Genomic DNA, 21,036 nt, shown 5'->3' on the forward strand with positions numbered 1-21,036 from the left:
TTGTTTGATTTTATTATACTTTTGTGGAAGGATCAAAAAACACAGCAAGAGCAATTTAACTGACCTTGATCTGGGGGAAAAACAACGCAAGACTGCTCTTGGGTTTGCTGTACCATCCTTTAAAGAACAAGGGAAACTATCAGACCAGCTCTTTCAAGCCCTGCCAACATTCTGTTAAATAAAATTGAGAATTGTGTTGCTTTTAAGAGAAAATTTGTACTGTATTTGTTACAGGTTTAATAACTATTATTTGCCAGTAAGTGGTAATGAATGATCTGTCATTTCTTAGATGTATATGTTACTATTTGCTCTTATGTCTCTAAATAAAAATATTACCTTAGAGCTTTAAAAACTACCCCAAATTGCCTCAAAGTATGTGCGAAAAGACCAAGGCTTATACTTAGTCTTATTAAACAGATAATGAACTTGGCAGGCACTATGCACCAAAATAATCTGCTGTGTAATATCCAGACATTAAAAATTACATTCCTGCCACATTTGCTTAGTAAAGTGGGATAAAATCAACTCAGCACTAACTGTACCTTATCTTGACTTCCAATATACTGGACTGTAATGTGAAAAAGAGAAAGAAAAATTCTTTTTTTTCTTTGTTCTGGTGTATTAAGTACATATTTATTTTTACACCTAGAGTATTTTAATACTTTGTTTTAAATGTCCTGGTTTTCCTTAAATGATCTAACAGCTTCTGGAGTACTTTAAGGATGCCTGGAATTAAGACTACAGAAGAAATGGGCTTGTGGGCAGTATATGTCCTCTGCAGTGCTAGGAATTAGAATTGACTGAATATCCTACTGTAAATTTTGTTAAGCCATTAGGAACAAAGTAAGGAGGATATGTTATATCATTTTTCAATCCAAACAACAGGATATCTGTGTCACTAAACAGAAAAGCAAAATTAGACAAAAAAGAAACTGTAAATGTCACTACACAATTATATACTGTACTTCCACGGTGAAGAAACTGAAAATTTTATGTCACCCTGTCAAAAATTGCAGGTTTACAAAAAAGTTGAAAAGTCCTGGCAAAACATGGCTAATTTTTTTATATATATATATATTCACACACAACCTTTTTAAGTGAGATAATAACAGAGCTTCATTCTTAGACCGAATAAGCAACATATGTTACTGTGTGAGTGCAGCTGTACTGTTCAGTGGAGTTTGTCATCTTTGTATGACATTGCTCAAGGCACTGTTCATAGTGCCAATATTGATTTTACTAAACTTTTTTTGCCTAATTGTTTCCTCAAACATTCGTATCCACGTCATTCCCCAAAAAACAAATCAAGAACCTACTGTGTAAGGTCTGTTGCACAAAATATTTCTATTGTCCCTCAGCCAGTACCATCCAGAATACACATTTTCAAAGGTTGGTATTCACTGCTTGTTTTCTATCTGGGTCGAAGAATAAACTTCTTAAGAGCACAGAATTTTAGATAGTTGTTCAGAAAAAGAATTACCAGAGCTAGCATTACGTGCAGTAGAATCAGTCTTTTTAAATGCTATAAGCCTCCCACTTCACTGATAGAGCAAATATATTGAGTATATTCACTGTTAGACTAGACTAGTTTAGGTGAAAGTCATGCATTTATGAATTAAAGTGGTATCATTCAGTGGTTTAATAGCCAGATGGCAGTCACTGCCCTAAACAACTGCTTTTAATTTCTGATGAACATATTTTGCCAATATTGTGGAATATAAAAATGTCTCATCATTATAAGACATACAATAATCATAAAGATTTTTCTTTCACATGTATAATAATACGAATCCTGCCTGGGGATGGAGTATTTCCTGTGTATGAAAATAATAGTACCAAATCTGTCTTCACTGTAACCATAGCAATGGCTGTCCTTACATTAAAACAGCCTGTCTCACAGCATAGATATTTTATAGTGCAAAAAACAGGGTCATAAACTGCAATGGCACCTGCAGGTAAGGAACATACATGATTGTAATACCACAGTCAGGAAGCTCTTTTTGTATCTGATGCTCCATTTTCTGAAATGCAGGTGGAAATCCGATCTCCATCAGCAGTCAAAAGAGCTATTTTTGCTCCCTTGGAAAGATCCTTGTGATTTATCTATTGTTTTTGCTTATTCTACTATTGATATTTGCATCATTAGCATAATCTTCCAAATTTGTATGTTACAGAAAATCAGCTAAATTATTCCAATAGTGACTACATTGCAGTATAAATTGTCTCTCTCTGAAACTCCTATTTCAGAGCATAATAGAATAAGTGTTCTCATTACATAAGGCACTTGCAGTTTAGATACCAGACTGTCACCGTGCATTATTACGCTGCCTTGAGTCACTCCTGAAAACCTTCATACAAAAATTTCTGTTGTGCTCTCAAACTACGAGCTTCTATCCTGCAATTAGATCTTTGCCAGATCAGCTTTTATTAGCTAGACTTTATACATCAATGCAAGTGTATTTTTTCTGTGTGGGGCTAAATGAAGTTAGGAGTATTTGCTTCAAGGGCTTTGACAGGAATACACTCAGGACCCATGCTTGTCTTCCAATTAAATTTACTGATTTCATTGTGGGTATCAAAACATTCAGGGATTCATCCAAACTGTTTTACATGTATGACAAGGAACTGATTTTATAGATGTTTTATACATTCTCTGTCCTCAATTGTAGGCCAAAGAGAAATCTGAAAGCCAGATAATCTAATCCTTTCACCATTATTCCAATGGAAAATTCCTTGAAAATTAGTCACTTCCCTTAGTGATTGAGCCTTTTTAAAATAATAATAATGAAACCAACACCAACACATAACAAATTAAACTAGTGACACCATTTGTATATACAGATGGAACACAGTCATCCTGATCTAATAAAATTATAGCATAAAAGACAAGTGTGTAGTATTTTAGGAGACATAAATTCTTAAGAGTTTTTTATTTACATAACTAGGAGAATATACAAAATTAAATAGACCAAACCTGTTATTAAAGCATATCACCTGTTATGAAAGCATAACAAAAGATATATGTCCAAGCCAGAGATTTATATCCAGAGCCCTTTGCATTGAAACATATAGGACCATCTCCATCACATCTAATCTTACTGCTATGCTCCATGTTGTAAGTTTATACTAATTTACAGTTCTAGTTTACATGAGTAGCTATGGAAGACAATGTAGTGTTTCAACACAGAAATGGGGAGAATGAGGAACCTTGCATACAACTTCCAAATGCTGCCTATAAAAATATGAAAACTATTTAATAAAAATTAGGTACATTAAGGAAAAAGCAGAGCACGTAAACAGAAGAGTATATTGGGAGCTCCAGTAATAGCTGTGTTAAATGGGTAAATCACTCATTCTTCTTACATAAAAGAAAAAAGAATTCTTCTTTCATAAGTCTCCAGCCATACCATCTCCTTAAACCTCTTTTATTAGCCTGTACAAATCTTTATGTGTTTGTATGGAACAGCTCCAAGGAGAAAGTGTACATATTGATTCACAGCAGGTAGATGGTTTCCTTCTGAATCAGTGCCAATCCAATGCCGCATCTTAATAGCCAGGATACTGGGATATCCTTGAATGACTGATATTACAGTAAGAGCCTGGCCACACAGTTTCAGTAAGAACACAGGTATTTTTTCAGAACAAAGAGCTGTCGCTTGGTACCTGGCCAAATTCTACTGTGGGTGATTACTTTCTGCCTCCTTTTCCCCTGCAGTTCCAAAGACAGTATGAATGTGTGTGTGCTATCCCAGAGTACTGTGCTTCCACTTCTCTATTTTTAGCAGCACAAAAAAAATGACTCGCTGTAAATGCTTTGAAATCCATTGAGCTGGGAGTTGCATGTATCTAATTTCACCACATATGGAGGTGGCTTTTGTCTAGTTCAGGAGACAAAATAGCTCAGAATTTTAGATTTTAGGCCTTTTGGAGAGCAGCTCCAGCTGCACCACTAGCAGCTCGGTAAATGGCTTCATGGAAGTTGCTGGGAATCCTAACACCTAGTCTTCAGTAACAAGGCATTACTTAGTATTTATTTAAGATTATACAACGGGAAGCATACAACTTTCACACACCTCTACATTATCCTCACTACGAACGACCGAATTCATATAGAGCAAGACATGAATCAAGTAGGGGCTTATATCTGTCTAAACCCCAGCCAAAGCACGTACTCCCACTGAACTCAGGTCTGCAGCTGCTCATTAAAAAATGGTCTACTACTTAATAGCTCCCAGGGCAGTACAGAGCCGTCCTGTCTGTCCCCGTACAGGCAGCGGTACAAAAACACAGCCTACGAACGCTGCACACACCGAAGCCAGGACCACTCCCCGGCTATTCCATCGCATCCCAGCGCTGCCCCCGCTCGGCAGCCGCTCAGGGAATGTCCGAGGAAGGCGCCGGGCGGTGCCGTACGGTCCTGCCCTGCCCTGCCCCGCCTCCATCGTGCGGGAGCCGGGCGGGCGCATTTGCGCTGCTCCGAACACCGTCTCCCGGAGCACAACCGGAACGGAAAACAGCTCCTCACCCCGTCTCGCCTCGCCCGGCACCGCCCCCGCCTCCTCCCTGCTCCCAGTGGCGGACGCGAGTGCTGTAGATGAGACCTCCCCGGCGTGTCTGGGTGCGTTCTACCTTTCCCTCCTCCTTTCCTCACACTTCCCTTCTCACGCTGCGCTCTCAGTGTAGGCGGCTAACACACCGTGCTCCGGGGTCGGGTCCTCTCCCCTGTGTCCGAGAGAGCGGCGGGCTGGAGCCGAAGCGTCCGGCGCCAGCGGGGCCTGAGCCTGGCCTTGGCTCGCGGGGGAAACCGGAACCGAATGCGGTCTGAAATGACGTAGTTAGAAATTGGAGTGGAAAACTACATAAACCACGTCTAGTTGTTGTTTTGTGTGCGTTGCTGGGGTGGGGGGTATTGTTAGGAGGACTGGGGCGTTAAAAGCAATGCATATCTAAAAAACTTAGCGCGGGCACTACTAGTTTACGCTGTGAGAAAACTATTTAGGCCTAATAGAATAATAAGGAATGCGAAAGTTCCCGAGGGAATTCCCTGTTTTTCCTGAGTACCTCGCAGAAGTCCTTCTGTTAGAGGTCATAGAGCGATGAGGAAATAGCGAACTTTGAAAAATGCCAGATGGCAGCGGCAGTCCTTCCTCCGCCCCGCCTTTTCAAACAAAGCAGAACGGAGGAGGCACAAAGCCCACCCAGCGCCGTTCGTCGCCAGCTCACCTCCTGCTAGCGTGGAGTATTCCACATGAACTCATCTTGGGAAACAAGGATCGTTTTCCACATCAGCCGCACCCACTGGGGTTATATCCTGGTTTTGTTGCCGGAAAGATGACTGTGCAACGTTCGAGATACAAAATGGCAAGCAGGGAGTTAACTGGACCCTTGTGCATCTTTCTTTGTGTGTGAAGTTTTAGTAGGGTGTTATTTCCTGCTCCTTGCAAGGGTGTGGGGGAAAAAAAAAATCCTTGATTACACATGCACGTGAACACACAAATTATTGGGGCAGTTTTATCTCTGAATATGAACTTTTTTATTTTGTCTTAGAAGATAAGTTGGTTTTTTTTCTCCTCTTTGTAGAGAACCTACATTCAGTGTAGGTCCTGTTGCAGGGCCCAGGTAATCTAAATAAAAAGCCAGCCTGCTCAGTTTTATGGTGCCATTGCTTTTTGCTTTTTCTTTAATTATTGCAGCTATGATAACTGTATCTGTGATGTTTGAAAAAGTCATCAGATGGCCCCTTCATCTCTTCGAGTGAAGTGGATCTGGCTTAGATAAAAGCACATGGAATGCACTGGGCTTTCCCCAGTCCTGTGACATATCTGCTATCAAAATATGAGCACATGGTGCTTGGTTGCAAAGTTATAAACTGGTTTAGTTTATACTAAAAACTTACTTCATGTTGCTCTTGCTCATTCTGCACACAGTATCCAGTGAATGTTATTGGCAATCACTGTGTGTGCACAGTTGTTTTTCCTTTTATTTAGAGCATCATTCCTGGTCCAGTGGAATCATACAAAAGAACACATGATCCCACGTCATTTTTCTTTTGTTTCCCCCCCTTCCATAAAATTAGAAATTAGGCTCCCCACAATAATTTTTGGTCTTGATACTTGTCCAACAGAGAATGAGTTGATGTAATAAACTGTCTATGGACCATCAGTGGAAAATACTGGGTAGAAACCAATGTGTTCTGGATCTGGATCAGTGATTTGGCGATGGTCAAACGCCAGTCTTCCAATGTTTTTGTGGACAGACTTGCATACAGGTAAGACAGTTTCAGCACTGAAAGTATGATCAGCATTTTTTATAATGAGCATGTGATTTAGCTTATATAAAGGAAGTTCACAAAAGTAAGTAATTTATATGTGTGCTTTAAAGGCAGATTATTTTTAAAGTAACATATAATTGGTAATTTTGCATGTCTGAAATCTCAACTCTGTAGGAAATTACTCCCTAACACACACACACACACACACACACTCTCCCTCTTTTTTTAACTAGTTTTAAAAGACTAGAAATAATCAACTGGAATAGTTAAAAAGTTTTTTTGAGATTTCTGAAAATGGCCAAAAGTTGTTAAATTCCTGTTTGCTTTAGAGTGAGTCATAAATAAAACTTCCTCAAGTCCTTTCGAAAGTCCCAGCTGAATGTATCTGGGAGATACTTTCATATGAAAGTGTTTTCTGTCTCCCCTTTCTTGACTGCATTATGGCATGAAAACAGTCTGTGTCTATCTATGGAATTCTCACCAATGTTTGATGCTAGATTGAAAATAAGTTAGCTGTTAATATGCTTTTTCTCTGATAGAACATTCTCCAAAACACATTAGAGTGTATGAGGAGTTCCTCTTCTTATCCTCTGATACACTCTTTTAGTGGGCAGTGACACTCAGTCCATGGGTTTAACCAAATCTGTTTCTTACTTCCTTTCTGAGGAAAGTCAAGTAGATCTGTAGAGTTATTTTTCATTTAAACAGCACTTGGCGGGCGAGGAAGGCTTATACATGAGTTTATCTCATCTGCTTCATTTATGAACACAATATATGACATTGTTGCTTGTAACTTCCAGAAGGTCTAACTAAAGGCTGAAAATGCTTTAAAAAAATCTTCCTCAGGTGCTAGAATCTTCAGTGTGTTAGGCTTTGAAGTTGTGTTGGCTTTTGCTTCCCAGTACAGTTTAAACAAAAGTATGCAGTTTAGTGATCAAACTCCTTTTAAGGACTAAGATCTGTCTTCAGGTTGCTCATCTCACCTTTCTCCATGTATGTAATAGAGATCAGAGGAGGCTAGATAGAATTTCCAGAGTTGGTGGCAGTGGAAGTTGAGCATAGCACCCTACTGATTTTGTTAATCACAGGGCTGGGGGTTTTTCTAAGGTGGAGTTTTTATTTCAGTTTTCAGTATGGTGACACATGAATGTTACATGAAGAAAAAGGCAGTCTGTGGCTTATCTATACCTTCAAAGTTAACCAATTTGCATATTGAAGGTTGGAATTTTTTCTTTGAGCAGTTCTCCTACCTTTTTGAGCATGAAGGGTGTGTATGGAGAGTCCTTAAAACCCGAGTAACTCATTCAGATTGCAATCACTTTGAATGATGCCAATAAGTAAGAAAATCCACATGCTTCTGTATTTACAGCTAATTAGCATTTTAAAATATTACATGTTATCTTGTGAATATTTCCTTAATTTTTACTTCATTCAAGACCAAGTGCATGCCTGATAGCAGTGGTTTTATATGTGGGGTTTTTTTTCATTCTTTCATTTACTATATATTATTGTACTACCTTTTAGCTTCCTGAAAAATGCCTTGAGACTTTGAGGGGAGAAAAGGGTGATGAGCAGAGGGATGGAGGGTTGCTGGGAAGAAGTCAGAGCTTTCAGAAATACTTGAAGTACCACTCATCAGCAAGCTGATTTTTGTTTCACTTCCTATGGAATTTACAGATTGGTGTTAATGTAATTCACTTTAAAAAGAACTCACATGTCTTTCTGATTAGTATGATCTACCAAGTACCTTTAGTTCTGTAATGAACAGCTGGGAGAGTCCCTTGAACACAGGAGGTCTGTGAAGAGTAAGTTGGAGTTTTAGTTGAAAGCAAAATACTTCAGTTAGGAGAGTTAACTGTGAACTTGTGCAGCAGATCCCTGATTTATTAACTCTTAATTCTCTTCCACAGAACTACTTTTGTAAAAATGCACCTAGTTAAGAATGAACACCAGAGAAGTGCTGCGATAGACATGGGCTTCATGTCATGTTGGTTTCCTGTTTATAACCAGTAGGCTGACAATTTTAAAGGCACAGCAACAGAGTGATGACTGCGTGCCAAGTGCCAGCTGCCCTTATTCACCAGATTCAAGAAGAACTGGATAAAGAAGAAGAAGAGATGATGGTTTTCTTGTGCCGAGACCTTGCTCCTGACTTGGCCTCTGCCGATCTTAGAGAGATCTTGGCAGCTTTGAATGAGAGGGAGAAACTGTCTCCTGTTGGCTTGTCTGAGCTGCTATACAGAGTTAAAAGGTTTGACTTACTGAGGAGGATCTTGAACACTGAGAAAGCAACAGTGGAAGCTCACCTTACCAGGAGTCTCAGACTTATCCCTGATTACAGGTAATATATCTATTTCAGATTTCAAAGCTATGGTATCTTGTTCAAAGTAAGTGGGAGACTTTTCTTAGTTTCAGAGAGGGATGGGAGGGTTGGGTTTTTATTTATTTTTTTAAAAGTTGTTAAAGGTAAAAGAAAAGCAGAAAAGAGCATTATATCTAGAGTTACAGTGAAAAGAATATGTCAGGTTTAGTCCTTAAATTAAACCTTAGTAGTTTCTCACAAGTCGTGACATTAGAAGTATCTATATTTCAGGAGTTTGTATGTTAGTCAGTAAAACCAATGATATCTGTAGAATCGTAGATTAGCAGATAAAAATGCCACTTTAAAGGGACATCATTAGTTAGAGGTATTTTCTAGTTTGCTTTGGGCACATAGCCATGTGGTATAGCTTTTCTCAAGGGACCTTTCTTACTATTTTTTACTCTCTTAGTTTCGAGAGGCTAAAATTAAGAAGTCCCAGTTATTTTCTTTGAGAGACTCCAGAAAGAAATACATATACTCACAAGGAAGATTTTCCTATGTTAACTTCTCACTAAAATAAAAACCCTGTACCTAATAGGTAAAAAAGTTAAAGATGTGTTCTGTTGTCTCATTCTCTATTGAAACATTAAGAAAACTTTTGTCTTCCTAACAGTGGCTATTACACAGTCAGTGTGAGTAAGGCGGGTCCTAATTAGCAAGAGTAGGATCTTGTAGCAGGGTAGGTTTTTTGCCTGTTTATTAATTGGAAATGATGCATTAAGACTGGAACATGGGAGAAGTTCAGTAGTTGGGCAAGGGAGGGATCTTGCTTCAAGGTAATCCTTTAGAAATATCTCAACTTTTTTTCAGGGTGCTAATGGTAGAAATAAATGAGAATCTGGAAAAAGAGGAAGTGGGTTCTCTTCTTTTTCTACTTAGAGATTATACACCTCGGATGAAAATGGCAAAAGATAAGGTATGTTTTTCTGGTATTCTCCCCTGGAGCAATGAGAGATCAAAGTAAAAAGGCAAGTAGCTAGAGATCAAAGGAGAGGAGACAGCGCTGCAAGGGGTAGTGAGGCAGGAGTAGAAAGACAGAAAGTGGACACAGAGTAGTGGCTTCTATTTCATTTTGTTGTTTTTTAATTCAAGGAAGGAAGCATGGAAAAGAGGGAACAGTGCTTGCTGTATCTAGATGCATAGTGTTAGAATGAACCTCACAGGCAGAAGGCATTTTTAAAAAGTCTTCAGTAATACTGACCTGAAAGCTCATATAAGAAGGATCTGAAACCAATAATCATTTGAAATGTATCTTGAATTGCAAAGTCACTTTTTATGTTTGTGCTCTGCTTCACTTACAAAGAACAGATTTATTTTAATTATGCCTTTCTCTGTACCTTTGTATTCTGAATATTTAAATCCTCTGAGAAAGCAGAAAGTCAGTAGAGAGGATTCAGAAAACTTGACCACTGTGCATAGAAGACTGAAGATTTCTGTCTTCTTCAAGATATTTTCTTTTTCTTTGATAAAGGAAGGAGAGGCCCTGCAAATTTCACAAAGCTTTTCTTGACTCTTGCTTAGTGGCATGTGAGGTGATGTTCCCAGTGACTGGCTTTGTAGCAAAAATGAAATGCAAAACTGTTTCCTCAAAAATTTAAGATTGATTTTTAAGAGTATCACTTTCTAGTTTCTGTTATTCCTGTGATAATACCAAGAATTCTTATACCTTTCAGAATATTTTCTTAGTGTGTCAGAAGGTAACGTCCCTACGTTGCTTATACAGCCTTTATGACCTCCCCACAGTATTTTCTGGGTTGTTTTGTTGCTTCTGATAGAGAACAAATTACTGATATGTTTGATTTTCGTTTGCTGTTCTAGAGTTTTCTAGCTCTTGTAATTGACCTGGAGAAACTAAATTTGGTGGCTCCTAATCAACTGGATTTGATAGAAAACTGTTTTCAAAGTATTCACAGGATAGATTTGATTAGGAAGATTCAGAACTACAAACACAAAGGTAAGATGCTATTTTTGCAAGTGGTTACTCTTGATAGCAAGAATGAGATGTGCTTTTACTGAAAATAAAACTATGAGTTACAAATCAGAGTATTTACATGCTTCACAGATTTAGGTTTTTAAAACAGTTGATATATCATGGTGTATTTGTGTGTTTCTGTTAAATTTGCAGCTTTAATGTCCTCCGTTCATTCTCAGCCAGTGTATGTAAATGCACGCCAGGCATCTCTCACTAATCTCAATCTAATTGATCCTCCTTACAATTCAGGGGTAAGTATACCAGAAATCAGACAAATCCTTTGTTTCTGAATATTGCCAGATGTTAAAAGGAGATTCATTTTTCAGAACCTGAGGAATGAGAGATTGCTAGTGACTAAAATACTACTTGGTTTATTTCTGTTATTTCTGCTATTTGCTGGGTTTAGGGTCTGATTTAAATCTTCTGACTGAGAAAGGTCCTCTTTAAAGAAGTCCTGTGAATTTTTTCCTGTTAGTTGAACATATAAAATCTGTATCTTGAAGGTTTTTTCTACTACACTGTAGTAGACTTTTGCTTTGACTGGTCTTTACAAAACATATTATTCTTCTTTGTACCGCTGGACCTTGCAGGAAAAGTAGCTTTTAATTTTTGAATCTGGAGATCAGAGCTTTTTAAGAAGAATTTTTCAGATTTTTTTTGTGGTTCGTTTTAATCTCATTTTAAGAAAATATGTCAGTACGTGAAAAGTCATCAAATCCTATTCCTTGCAGTATTCTTTATATTTGAGTTAGGTCTGATATTGTATTAGTATGACCTTTCTTAAAGTCTTTAGTCTTGGTAAATTTTATGAGATTAATTCTGTCACATGTTCAGTAAATGTTCCCTGCTGCTCTACAGGAAACAAAATTCACATCTGTTGAGATTTTTTTGTTTTACTAGATTAGGGAATAAATTTTTCTTTGCTGATCATGACAAGCTGGTAATTTTTTTTCTGAGGAACAAAAATTTTGGAGTTGTTTGTTTGTTTGTGCTTTCGGTAGGATTTTTTCATTAATTATTTTGTAGTCCTAATTAGGTGATATACATGAATCTAAAACATGTAATCCTTTTATTGAGGAAGAGATACTATTGTGTTTTATTTTGGAACACATGATTATTAATTCTTTAAGGAGAAAGGGAAAATTATGCTCTTTTTCTTCATTTTAGATTCAGAATGGGAGCAAAGAAAAATTACAAAATGGACTAAATCTAACCCTGGGTAAGAGCATTTTTATCTAAGTTTTGGTAATCTAAAAGAGCCAAATGATTAATTTCTTTGTATCAAAAGGACTGTTGTTTGATAGTTGTGTTTATGGCTAATCCAGCTGATAACACCAGGAGCAGAGAGTATTTGGTACCTCTGAAAACTGAGCCTGGCCTTATTATTTGGTCTTTAGTTGCTTTGCTTGTGCTGCCACATTTTAAAACTTTATTAAAAATTGTTGTGGGTTTCCACTGTCACAGCTTTTTAACAGAATAAATATTTTATTAATAAAACCATGGATAAGATTGACTATCCTTAGTACCAGGTTCTATCCATGTATATCGTGTTTTCTCTGGAAACCCCAAATACTGCTCAAATATGGTGATTTTTAAGAGTAGTTGGCTGAATTCTCTCAGTGTAGGAGAGATTCTTTTTTTATTCTAGTCACAAGCAATGTAAAATGCAATCCAAATGACAATTTAGAGGAGAAGAGTTTAAGGATTTTTAAGCTTCAGTGGCGTACATAGAATCTAAGAGGTCCAGATGAGTGAGATACATTCCTCTTTATAACTGATCTGGTGTCAAAGAAATCTCACTGGTACTTATGTACTGAGATTACTTCTGTATATTTTAACTGCAGCAGAACCAGTTCCCATGTCCATTCAGGAATCGGGATCAGCGTCACATAAGGTATGTGCTTGTGCATATGTATGCATGTGAATATAATAACCTCTGTGAGAACTTACCTTGGTTTTCTGGGTGTTTCATTTTGGGATTTCCTTTCATTGTGTGCAGACAGAGTAATGTGTACACCCTCAGCCATAAACAGGTTCTGTGAATTGCTTTTGCAGAATATATTTTTAAAACAAAAAATTTGCTGCTACTCTGGAAGCAGCGGTGTGCAAAATCCATGTATGTGTGGTGTGTACACAGAACTTGTACATTTATTAGTGGAGGCCAAGTTAAAACCTGTTGGAGGTCAGACCTCTCTTGCCATCTTCATTAGAAGTCATGGGGCTTCTTTGCATGCAGCAAACTTTGTTTATGCTTCCCTCCTCACCCCTTGCTGCTCCAGGCAGGAGACAGACATGCTTTGGATAAGAATGGACTACTGCTACTGCTATTTTCACTAGTTCTCCTGTAGGACAGGAACAACAGAGTTACCTGTAGCAAATGGATTTTAATCTCTTTAGAGGGGAGAGGGATTGTGATAGTCAGTACAGATTATTTAGGAGCAAGGCAGTTGTTCCACTGAATAAGGACATAAATGTTCTGATGAGCAGTGCTTACTTGCACACCTGAAGAACACTAAAGTTCTCTATTGTGTTGGCAATATGAAGCTTGTAGCTCCCAACATCTCAATAGCAAAGACAGTATTATAATACTTATATAAGTATTTAATTTATACTTAAATAAATACTTAATTTGGAAGTACTATAGACAGATCATTGCTGTCATAGTGCAGGGCTTTAAAAAGCCCCTCCACCCCATATGGCAAAAAACCCCAAAACCTGACAGACTTGAAGATCTGTTTAGAGGTAAGGTTCATTTCAGACTTGCTTCTATCATTTTTGGTATAGTTTAGTCTCTGAGGATCTTTATGGTGGTGGGATTGCATAACGCAGGGGAACGAAAATTAGGCCTGTACTAGAAATAGGGGGAAAGAATTATTAGTCCATTTCTCCTGATTTTTTTGTTTTGTAAATAAGACATAACTACATCCCAGTAGATAGATTTCTGCTAGCTACTCTATGGAAAACAACTAAATATAATTTAATCGATCTGAGGTGCTAAAATTTGAGAAAACAGTAAGGTCTGTAAGTTGAGAGAGCGACATGTTAACTTTTTAATTGTCCTCTCATGTTCCTCAGGGGACTGATGAACCTTACAGAATGCAAAGTCAACCTTTAGGAATATGCCTGATCATAGACTGTATTGGCAATGATGCAGGTAAGTCTCTGGAATTTGAAGTTCCTTAACTTGTTAATAATTAGAACAATTTAATATAAAGAGTATGTTGTACATTTACCAGCCAGACTAGGGTAATGTTGTCCTAGTCAGCTAGTCTACCAATTCTAGTAAGTTTTCTAAAGCAGGGAGTTGGAAGGCCCAACCTGAGGTTAAAATCAACTGTCCCTCTAACTATTGCAAGCAGTGTTAGTTTGGTTTTTTGGTGCAGAATCTCTGAATGAAAGAACTTGAAGAGGGTAGACTGAATTTTGGGAGGGAGAAAAAGGATGTTCAGAGACCTACAGAATAATTAAGCTACAGTCATACAGCAGGTTATTGGCAGAGATGGTAAAGATAGTGTTTCCCACCAGTTAAGAAAACCAGAACCAAGGCTGTTGTGGATTTGAAGTGCAATCATATAGGACACCATAGATTTTGAGTAGTCACGTGTTCGTTTATTAATAATGCAGGCTTCTGTCATACCTTGGGCAGTTTAACTGAAACTATCACCATGCTGTCTCTGTAGTCAATGCCATGGTTAAAACATGGGGGTTTTCTGATGGCCTTTATAGAATCCAAGAATTAGATTTTTGCAGAAGCAGAAAAATCCCTCAGTCTCTAACCACTGTAGCACTTGAGGCTAAAAATAAAAGTGAAGAGAGTAGTTGCAGTCAGTTCTGTAGTAGGCAGGAGACGTAGGGGAAGGAGAGGGTTTGTGGACATATCTTTTGTTTTTATCATATGTAATGATCCAGCAGATGGACCAACTTAGAATTATTCATGTAGTTTTTAAAGAGCAGTGGATGTGGAAAGCAAAATTTTTGTGTTTGCTTGACAATAATATGTTGGGTAAATTATAGAAACCAAGACATTTTGCCATTAGGATAACAGGAGCTAAAACTGATTCACAATCCTGCCATGCATGGATAAGAGGGAAAAGGAAGGCACTTAACATGCAACTGGGAAGCATCTTTGAGATTTTGGTCTGTACTACCGAGTTCATCACTGATCTATGGAGAAGGAAAAAAACCAAAACCAACCAAACAAAATCCCCCCCAAAAAACCCAGAAGAACAAGGATGCAGTTGCTACATATAGAAATTATATTGTTCATTGTAAAGTACTAAAGCACTTTCTCACTTCTACTCTGAAAAAAACAAAACAAAAAAACCCCTGAATTTGTCTCAAGAGGAAAACAGACAGTCTTCCAAGGACTGAAGGACTGGGGCTGGTGGCTCTTGGAATCAAACATTCTGCTCTGTCCTGCTGCCTGCTTTTTTGCTTTCCTGTGGTTTGTCTTGCCTTAAAGTGTCCAAGGCTTACCATGTGTAATTTCTGATTCATTGTTAAACTAAGGTGTCAGCTCTAAGTTTGTTGAGGGTTTTGTTTTCTTTTTTAAACTGTCACAGTTAAGTGTGTGAATGGACTAAGGTGACACCAGGTTTTGTGTCTCTGTGTATGTGCATGTGCCAGGGAGATCAGTAAATTACAGGAAAATCACCCTCTTGTTTTGTGTATGTACTGCTGCCCTCTACCTGATGGAGTGCTTCATCGAGTATGTAACTGCCAAACCGTGTTGATACTGAATCTTGTACCTGAATTTTGAGAGCATGTTTTATTGCATGCAGTAGAGGGGATTTACCTTTCATTTTCGAATTAAAGAAGTCTGGACAGTTTTTGAATTATTTTACAAAGTTTGATCAAACCAACAGAATTGGAATGAAACTATAGTTTTTGTTTGTTACCTCACTATAGTAAAGGGTTTGTATCTGCCCTGTATTTTTCTGAGGAAAGTTATGAGTTCTGTTCCCTGTTTTCACTATGGGCTTTTTGAGGAGAACAGTGTGTAGTACAGCTGCTTGGCTGCCAGTTACCTCTGAAGTAGCCTCTGCTAGTTAGGGATTGTTAAACTTTTGAAGTCAGTCAGACTTCCTTATGTGTGTAAGGTATTTTACGTAAACATGGCACCTGATACTTACTTTCATATCAGAAACTGTGCATGGGCGATGTATGTATGTGGTTTATAGTAAAGATAGAATGGTATAGGTATGAGTTGTAGTAGTAGCTTTTGGTTCTCTGAACACTTAATACCTGTGGTTTTAACCACCATGTATCTGGTTTCATTCCCATATTAATAATCATCAAAGTAGTTATTTAGAACTTAGCACATTTTCCTGCAGCACAGGTTAACACAAATATGATATAGTTAAATCTCGGGATTTGGCTATCTACAGTTTTAATTTCTAACTCATTTGAAAGGGTTCTTCGTTCAGGTTTATTTTTTCCCCAAAAATGACATTCTGTCACCATTAAGACTCCGGTGTCCGTTCTTCACCTGGGACTGATTACTTAAAGTCTGTTTTATATAGTAGGAAGCATAAATGACTGCAGAAGGTTCATTTTTGACTGATGTAAGGGAGCCTCTGTGTTTTTTATGCACTTCTGTATATCTGTAATAACCATTCAGAGTAATTTTGACCAGTTAAAAGAGGAAACAGACTTCCCATGCTATTCACATAATTCCTTACCATTTCAAGTATATGAAACATTTTCTAATGTTTTTTCTTGCGTGATATTTTAAGTCCTAGGAACTTGGGATACTGACTCTAAATGAAGTATGCAAGGGTCTGTGGAATTTGGAACAGATCACGTGCCAAATAATACTGTCTTTGTTATCATGAAGTAGATAACTCATGTTAAAGACAACATGCATATAGCACTATAAGTATGTAATGTACTGTGATCAACACTGCATACTCCTGATTTTTTAATTATTGTGATGAACTACTTAGTTCCAATAGCAAAACAATGTAAATATGGTAATTCGAGGTAGTTGAGATTGAGCCTCAGTGTGCTATGATTTAATTACATCTTGCTTCTTTCAGATGTGTTGGAAGAGACCTTCAGAGGCTTGGGCTATGATGTTCATTGTCACAGATATTTAAATATTGCCACCACGAAGCAAACATTGCTTGACGTGTCAAGGTTGCAGCAGCACAGAAATTATGACAGCTTCATTTGCATATTGGTCAGCCGTGGAAGTCATCAGGGCATCTTCTGTACAGACGTTACCTGCTCTGGATTCCCTTTGGAACAAATAAAAAATTACTTCACACCAGACTCATGTCCTGGACTCCTAGGAAAACCAAAGCTTTTTTTTATTCAGAGCTACATTGTGCCAGAAAATGAGCAAGAATGTACTAGTCTGTTGGAAGTAGATGGGAATGATAAAAATATCGTTACTAAAGTCATTATCCCCCGAGGAGCAGACATCTTTTGGAGTCATTGTAAGGTGGATGTGTCTACACTAGAAAAATCCTCAACTTCATGCTCATATTATCTGCATTGTCTGGCTGAGCTACTCCGTGATCCTTACATAAGGTAAATTAGAAAAAGAGGAAAAAAATAACCCATTTCCTATGACAGCCTGTTGTCATTGAGAAAGAGAAACCTTAAGTTCCATCCCATCTGGTCCTGTAAAGTGTCTTCATGCAGTGTCATAAGCTAAAAGACGAGTAGCCTGAGGTAGGAATGAAGTTTCTGATTGTGAAGAGTAAAATTAAAGTGTGTTACGGCACTGGGGTTTGCAGAGTAAGAAGGGAGTCCTGGATAATGTATGTCAGCACTTTAGAGAGGATGGGAAATCTTCCTTCTCCAAGATAACAAGGCACATTCCAGGCTTCTGTTAAATTGAGGATTGCCATGTACCATTAAGGAGGGCTCTTCTTGCAAATATAAAAAAATCAGTGCCTAAGTTCAGGAAAAAGGCTGTAGAGAGGGAAGGATTTTCTGCTTTTTGTAGATTTAATTTATCCTTCACTCAGCCACTAGATTGGCAGTATTCTTGAATTTAAACTGTCAGAAAACTTTTCTGTTTAAAGAGATCAAAAGGAACCTGAGCAAAAGTCACAGACATTTGGATGTATAACTTAACAACAAAGGTTTTCTCTATACAAATGATCTATCAGGGAGCTAACAGCTGTTTTTCAAGGTAGTTGCAGCATTAACATTTAGTACCTTTTTACAAATGCCAAAACCTTGTCTTGAAATCACAGATCATCATATCAGCATAATTAATATCACAACAGTGATTTGGTTTATAACAGTTTGTCTCAAAATGCATCTTCAGCATTGTGTTTTAGAGGTCTAGTCTCTGCAGTAAAGACTGAAATTTGGAACTTTCTCCTTGCTGAGTCTAAAGTCGTGTTCTCTCTTGTGGATTCTTAAATGGTGTCTTGCTTTATTCTCTAATGGAATGCTTTTACTTTTGTTGCTGCAGGAAACTCCCTATATCAGATATCCATACAGAACTGAATGGAAAAGTTTATAAATGGAATGAGACCGCTGACCCATGCCAACAATACTCACTTCTGCTCCAACACACACTGACGAAAGAACTTTTTCTTTTTCCCACTTAACTGCTCTTGGAAAGGACGTCTGAAGTTTCTAACAAGAAGTATTTAATATGATCCGAACAGTTTCACACATACTTTTACTTTATGCATTTTATTTCATGTATATCTAAAGTGCCTGTTGCTTCCAAACCCAAGAATTTGGAAGCATTTTTGTGCGTTAAGACACTAGATTTTATATTTTAGCGAAGTCTCTGAAAGCTTGGGTGAGAATGGTAGCTATTGTATAGCACTGCAACAGATCTTGCAACTAAATACAACAGGTAAACAGAGTGAGAAGAACTCTAAACTGTATAGCTGTTGGGTTTTCCAACAAAGCTAAAGTGGCCTTATTGTTTTATTGGTGGTTTTTTAGCATACCTGTTAGCAGTTAATGCTTAAACAAATACAAGCCAGAGCAAACCTGCACCTAATAATGGCAAATGTGTCAGGAAAGAATTCCTACATAGTAATGCTAGTTCTTCATTAACAAGTTGTGGCTTGCATGCCTCCACAGACTACCAAAACAGGAGAGAGAGAGAGATGGCCTTTTTAATAATCTGGATTCCATCTGCTTGCTGCCTTAGAGGTTGTGTCATCAGTACTGTCCACAGCACACAAGGGCTCTATATTAAATAAGACAGTCTGCCATGTTTTGGACTAAGTAAGTTTTCCACTGATGCAAAAATGAGTCTAAATGTGGCAGGACATTACAATAATCTACCACACAGTTAAAAAAATGGGAGATTTTGGCAGATGTTTTGTGGAAGCTGAAACGTGATTCACACATTCCATAAATAGAAAAACTTTTCTCCAGTGGAGTAAGTGCCTAACATGAAAAGTTCAGTTAATCTGCTTGTTGTATAATAGTATAACCTGTATGGGTTGTCCCTCCTAAAGTAGGCCACTTGCAAACTTTTGATATTCCTAATAGAGTCTGCTATCCAGGGAAAAAATTCAAGGCCTTGGCATGCCTTGCTTGGTTTCTGGTGTAGTTTTCTAATGGGGAAAGAGAAGGACTAAAATGACATATTTGGAATCTTAAAGTTACTTCCTATGAGGGCTGGTAAATGAAGCAAATGGTGAAACAAATGTTTTCTGTGGTTGTAGAAATAAGTTGTCATTTCAAGTCATATATATATATCTAAGTGATGTTAACAAACGTGATCTCTTTCACGAGTAAACTTCACTTTCCAATTTCCCTCACTAGCTTTTGCATGTGATGAGCACTTCTACCTTATAGACAACCAAAAGCAGGGAGAATGGAACTGAGAGGAGGCAGATAAGGAAAACAAATATGGAAAATGTAAGCAGGAACAAAAAGGGGAATGGTAGGGAGCATCAAGAGAAGAACAGGTAGGGAAAAGATGATTTGGAGGAGAAATATAGTATCAATATTCGTAGGAGAAGAAAACAGGAAAAAGGGCGTAGGCTGCATCAAGTTGTACCTGTATTGCGGACAGAGTAATTAAATGATTTCAGGTTAAATGATTCAGTAGCCAAAAGGGGAAGAGAATGAATTCTGGAGCCATCATGAGTTCAAGGTGCTAGCACAGGAACATAAAAAGCGACATGCTGGTGAAGTTTCATGGTCTTGGACTGCCAAAATGTCTAGTTTTCAGAAACTGCTGTTTAACAAGGTGAAACAAGTCACTCTGCTCCTGCATTGTCATTGCTTGGAATATGGCTGTCAGATTCACTGCTTCGTGGCACTTAATTTCAGTTTTGGTTTCTGGTAACTGGAATAGAAATTTCTTGTAGTTCTGTATGTGCTATAGATGTGGAAGAGGGGAAAGAAAATTGGCAGAATATAAATGATGCCTTTTGATGGCTCAGAAGGTGTACTCATGAGGCAGGAGATTCTGTGGTGTGTTGTACCAGACTTAATGTGCATGATTTTTCTCAGCCACTTACGTTGACATGGCTGAGCCATAAATGGAGTTTACTTTGTACTGTTACATACTTGTGTATTACGATGTTTGCCAGCTCATTATCCAAAAAAGAAGTTAAGTTCAAGAGGTGCTAGGACATGGTAGCAGTTGTAGATGGAGCATGTTGTATGTCTGATCTCCCTTTTCAACTCTGCATGACAGGTGACTTCTGTTACAGATACCTTTTGAGATACAGATACCTTACAGAGAAGCCTTTTGAGAGCTTTTGTGAATTCTTTTCTGCTGTCTGGAGTTTTAAGTTTCTGACATGCCAGATGATATTGCTGAGAAGAGGCTGCTATATGTATGGATGTTCTAACTATGGTCCATTTAAAATAAATCTACTGTACTGAATTATTTAACAGCTTTTCTGTGGCTGTTTTGAAGAATGTCTATTTTTCAGCTTCTGTATTAGAATCAAGAAGACATTGCACGCCAATCCAAATGGTGGATTTCAAGCTGATTTTCTGAATAAAATTTTTGGATGCAGTCAGACTGACTGTCTCTATCTCTCTTTAGAACACAGAGTAATTCTGAAATTCTTGGTTGATTTATCTTGTAGACCTCTACAGCTTGTTAAATTTGGCTGTGGAGTTCTCCAGCTCTATAAAAATGAGCTGACTGAACAAAGGACACCGAGCCTTAAAGTTTCAACAGGTAGCTCGGCTGTTGTTGGTGTGTTAAACAGCATGAGCAAGGAGACGCTTCCCATCCTGTCTCCACTGACTCGAGGGTATGGGGGGGATACACACTGCTGAAGGCCCCGGGGAGCCTGCTTTGAGCAGAGGCTGCTCACCTTCCTCCCCCACTCCTTCCTGCAGGGAGGGGGGATGCACAGACCTGCACACAAATGGCCGTGCAGCCCTCTCCCACTAGCACTGTTCTTCAAGCTTCCTTTTACCAAAAAAAGAAAACATGGCTGAGATGTTTGAGCCATTTTTGCAATGTAGCCTGCT

The 21,036-nt window shown here is 38.1% G+C and overlaps 1 protein-coding gene across 3 annotated transcripts; it reads left to right on the top strand.

The window, feature by feature from the left end:
* Positions 1 to 4,462: 4,462 nt before the first annotated feature.
* CFLAR (CASP8 and FADD like apoptosis regulator) lies at positions 4,463 to 20,573 on the top strand. Of its 3 annotated transcripts, XR_003533474.1 has the most exons (12): positions 4,463 to 4,618; positions 6,125 to 6,268; positions 8,298 to 8,612; positions 9,444 to 9,549; positions 10,452 to 10,587; positions 10,759 to 10,856; positions 11,773 to 11,824; positions 12,450 to 12,499; positions 13,681 to 13,759; positions 16,644 to 17,139; positions 18,038 to 18,433; positions 19,360 to 20,573. XR_003533474.1 is itself a non-coding variant. In XM_027678244.1 (11 exons), the coding sequence occupies exons 2-11, from the start codon at positions 6,219 to 6,221 to the stop codon at positions 18,174 to 18,176; spliced, it is 1,521 nt and encodes a 506-aa protein (XP_027534045.1). In that variant the 5' UTR covers positions 4,463 to 4,618; positions 6,131 to 6,218; the 3' UTR covers positions 18,177 to 18,245. The 3 variants fall into 3 exon arrangements, 2 of the variants coding, with proteins under 2 accessions (XP_027534045.1, XP_027534046.1); XM_027678244.1 differs by lacking the exon at positions 19,360 to 20,573 and having other exon boundaries at positions 6,131 to 6,268; positions 18,038 to 18,245; XM_027678245.1 differs by lacking the exons at positions 4,463 to 4,618; positions 19,360 to 20,573 and having other exon boundaries at positions 6,154 to 6,268; positions 8,182 to 8,612; positions 18,038 to 18,245.
* Positions 20,574 to 21,036: the final 463 nt, after the last annotated feature.

This window comes from Neopelma chrysocephalum, unplaced genomic scaffold, assembly GCF_003984885.1.
Source record: "Neopelma chrysocephalum unplaced genomic scaffold, ASM398488v2 Primary Assembly neopelma1_44, whole genome shotgun sequence".
In the NCBI taxonomy this organism is placed as follows: Eukaryota; Metazoa; Chordata; class Aves; order Passeriformes; family Pipridae; genus Neopelma; species Neopelma chrysocephalum.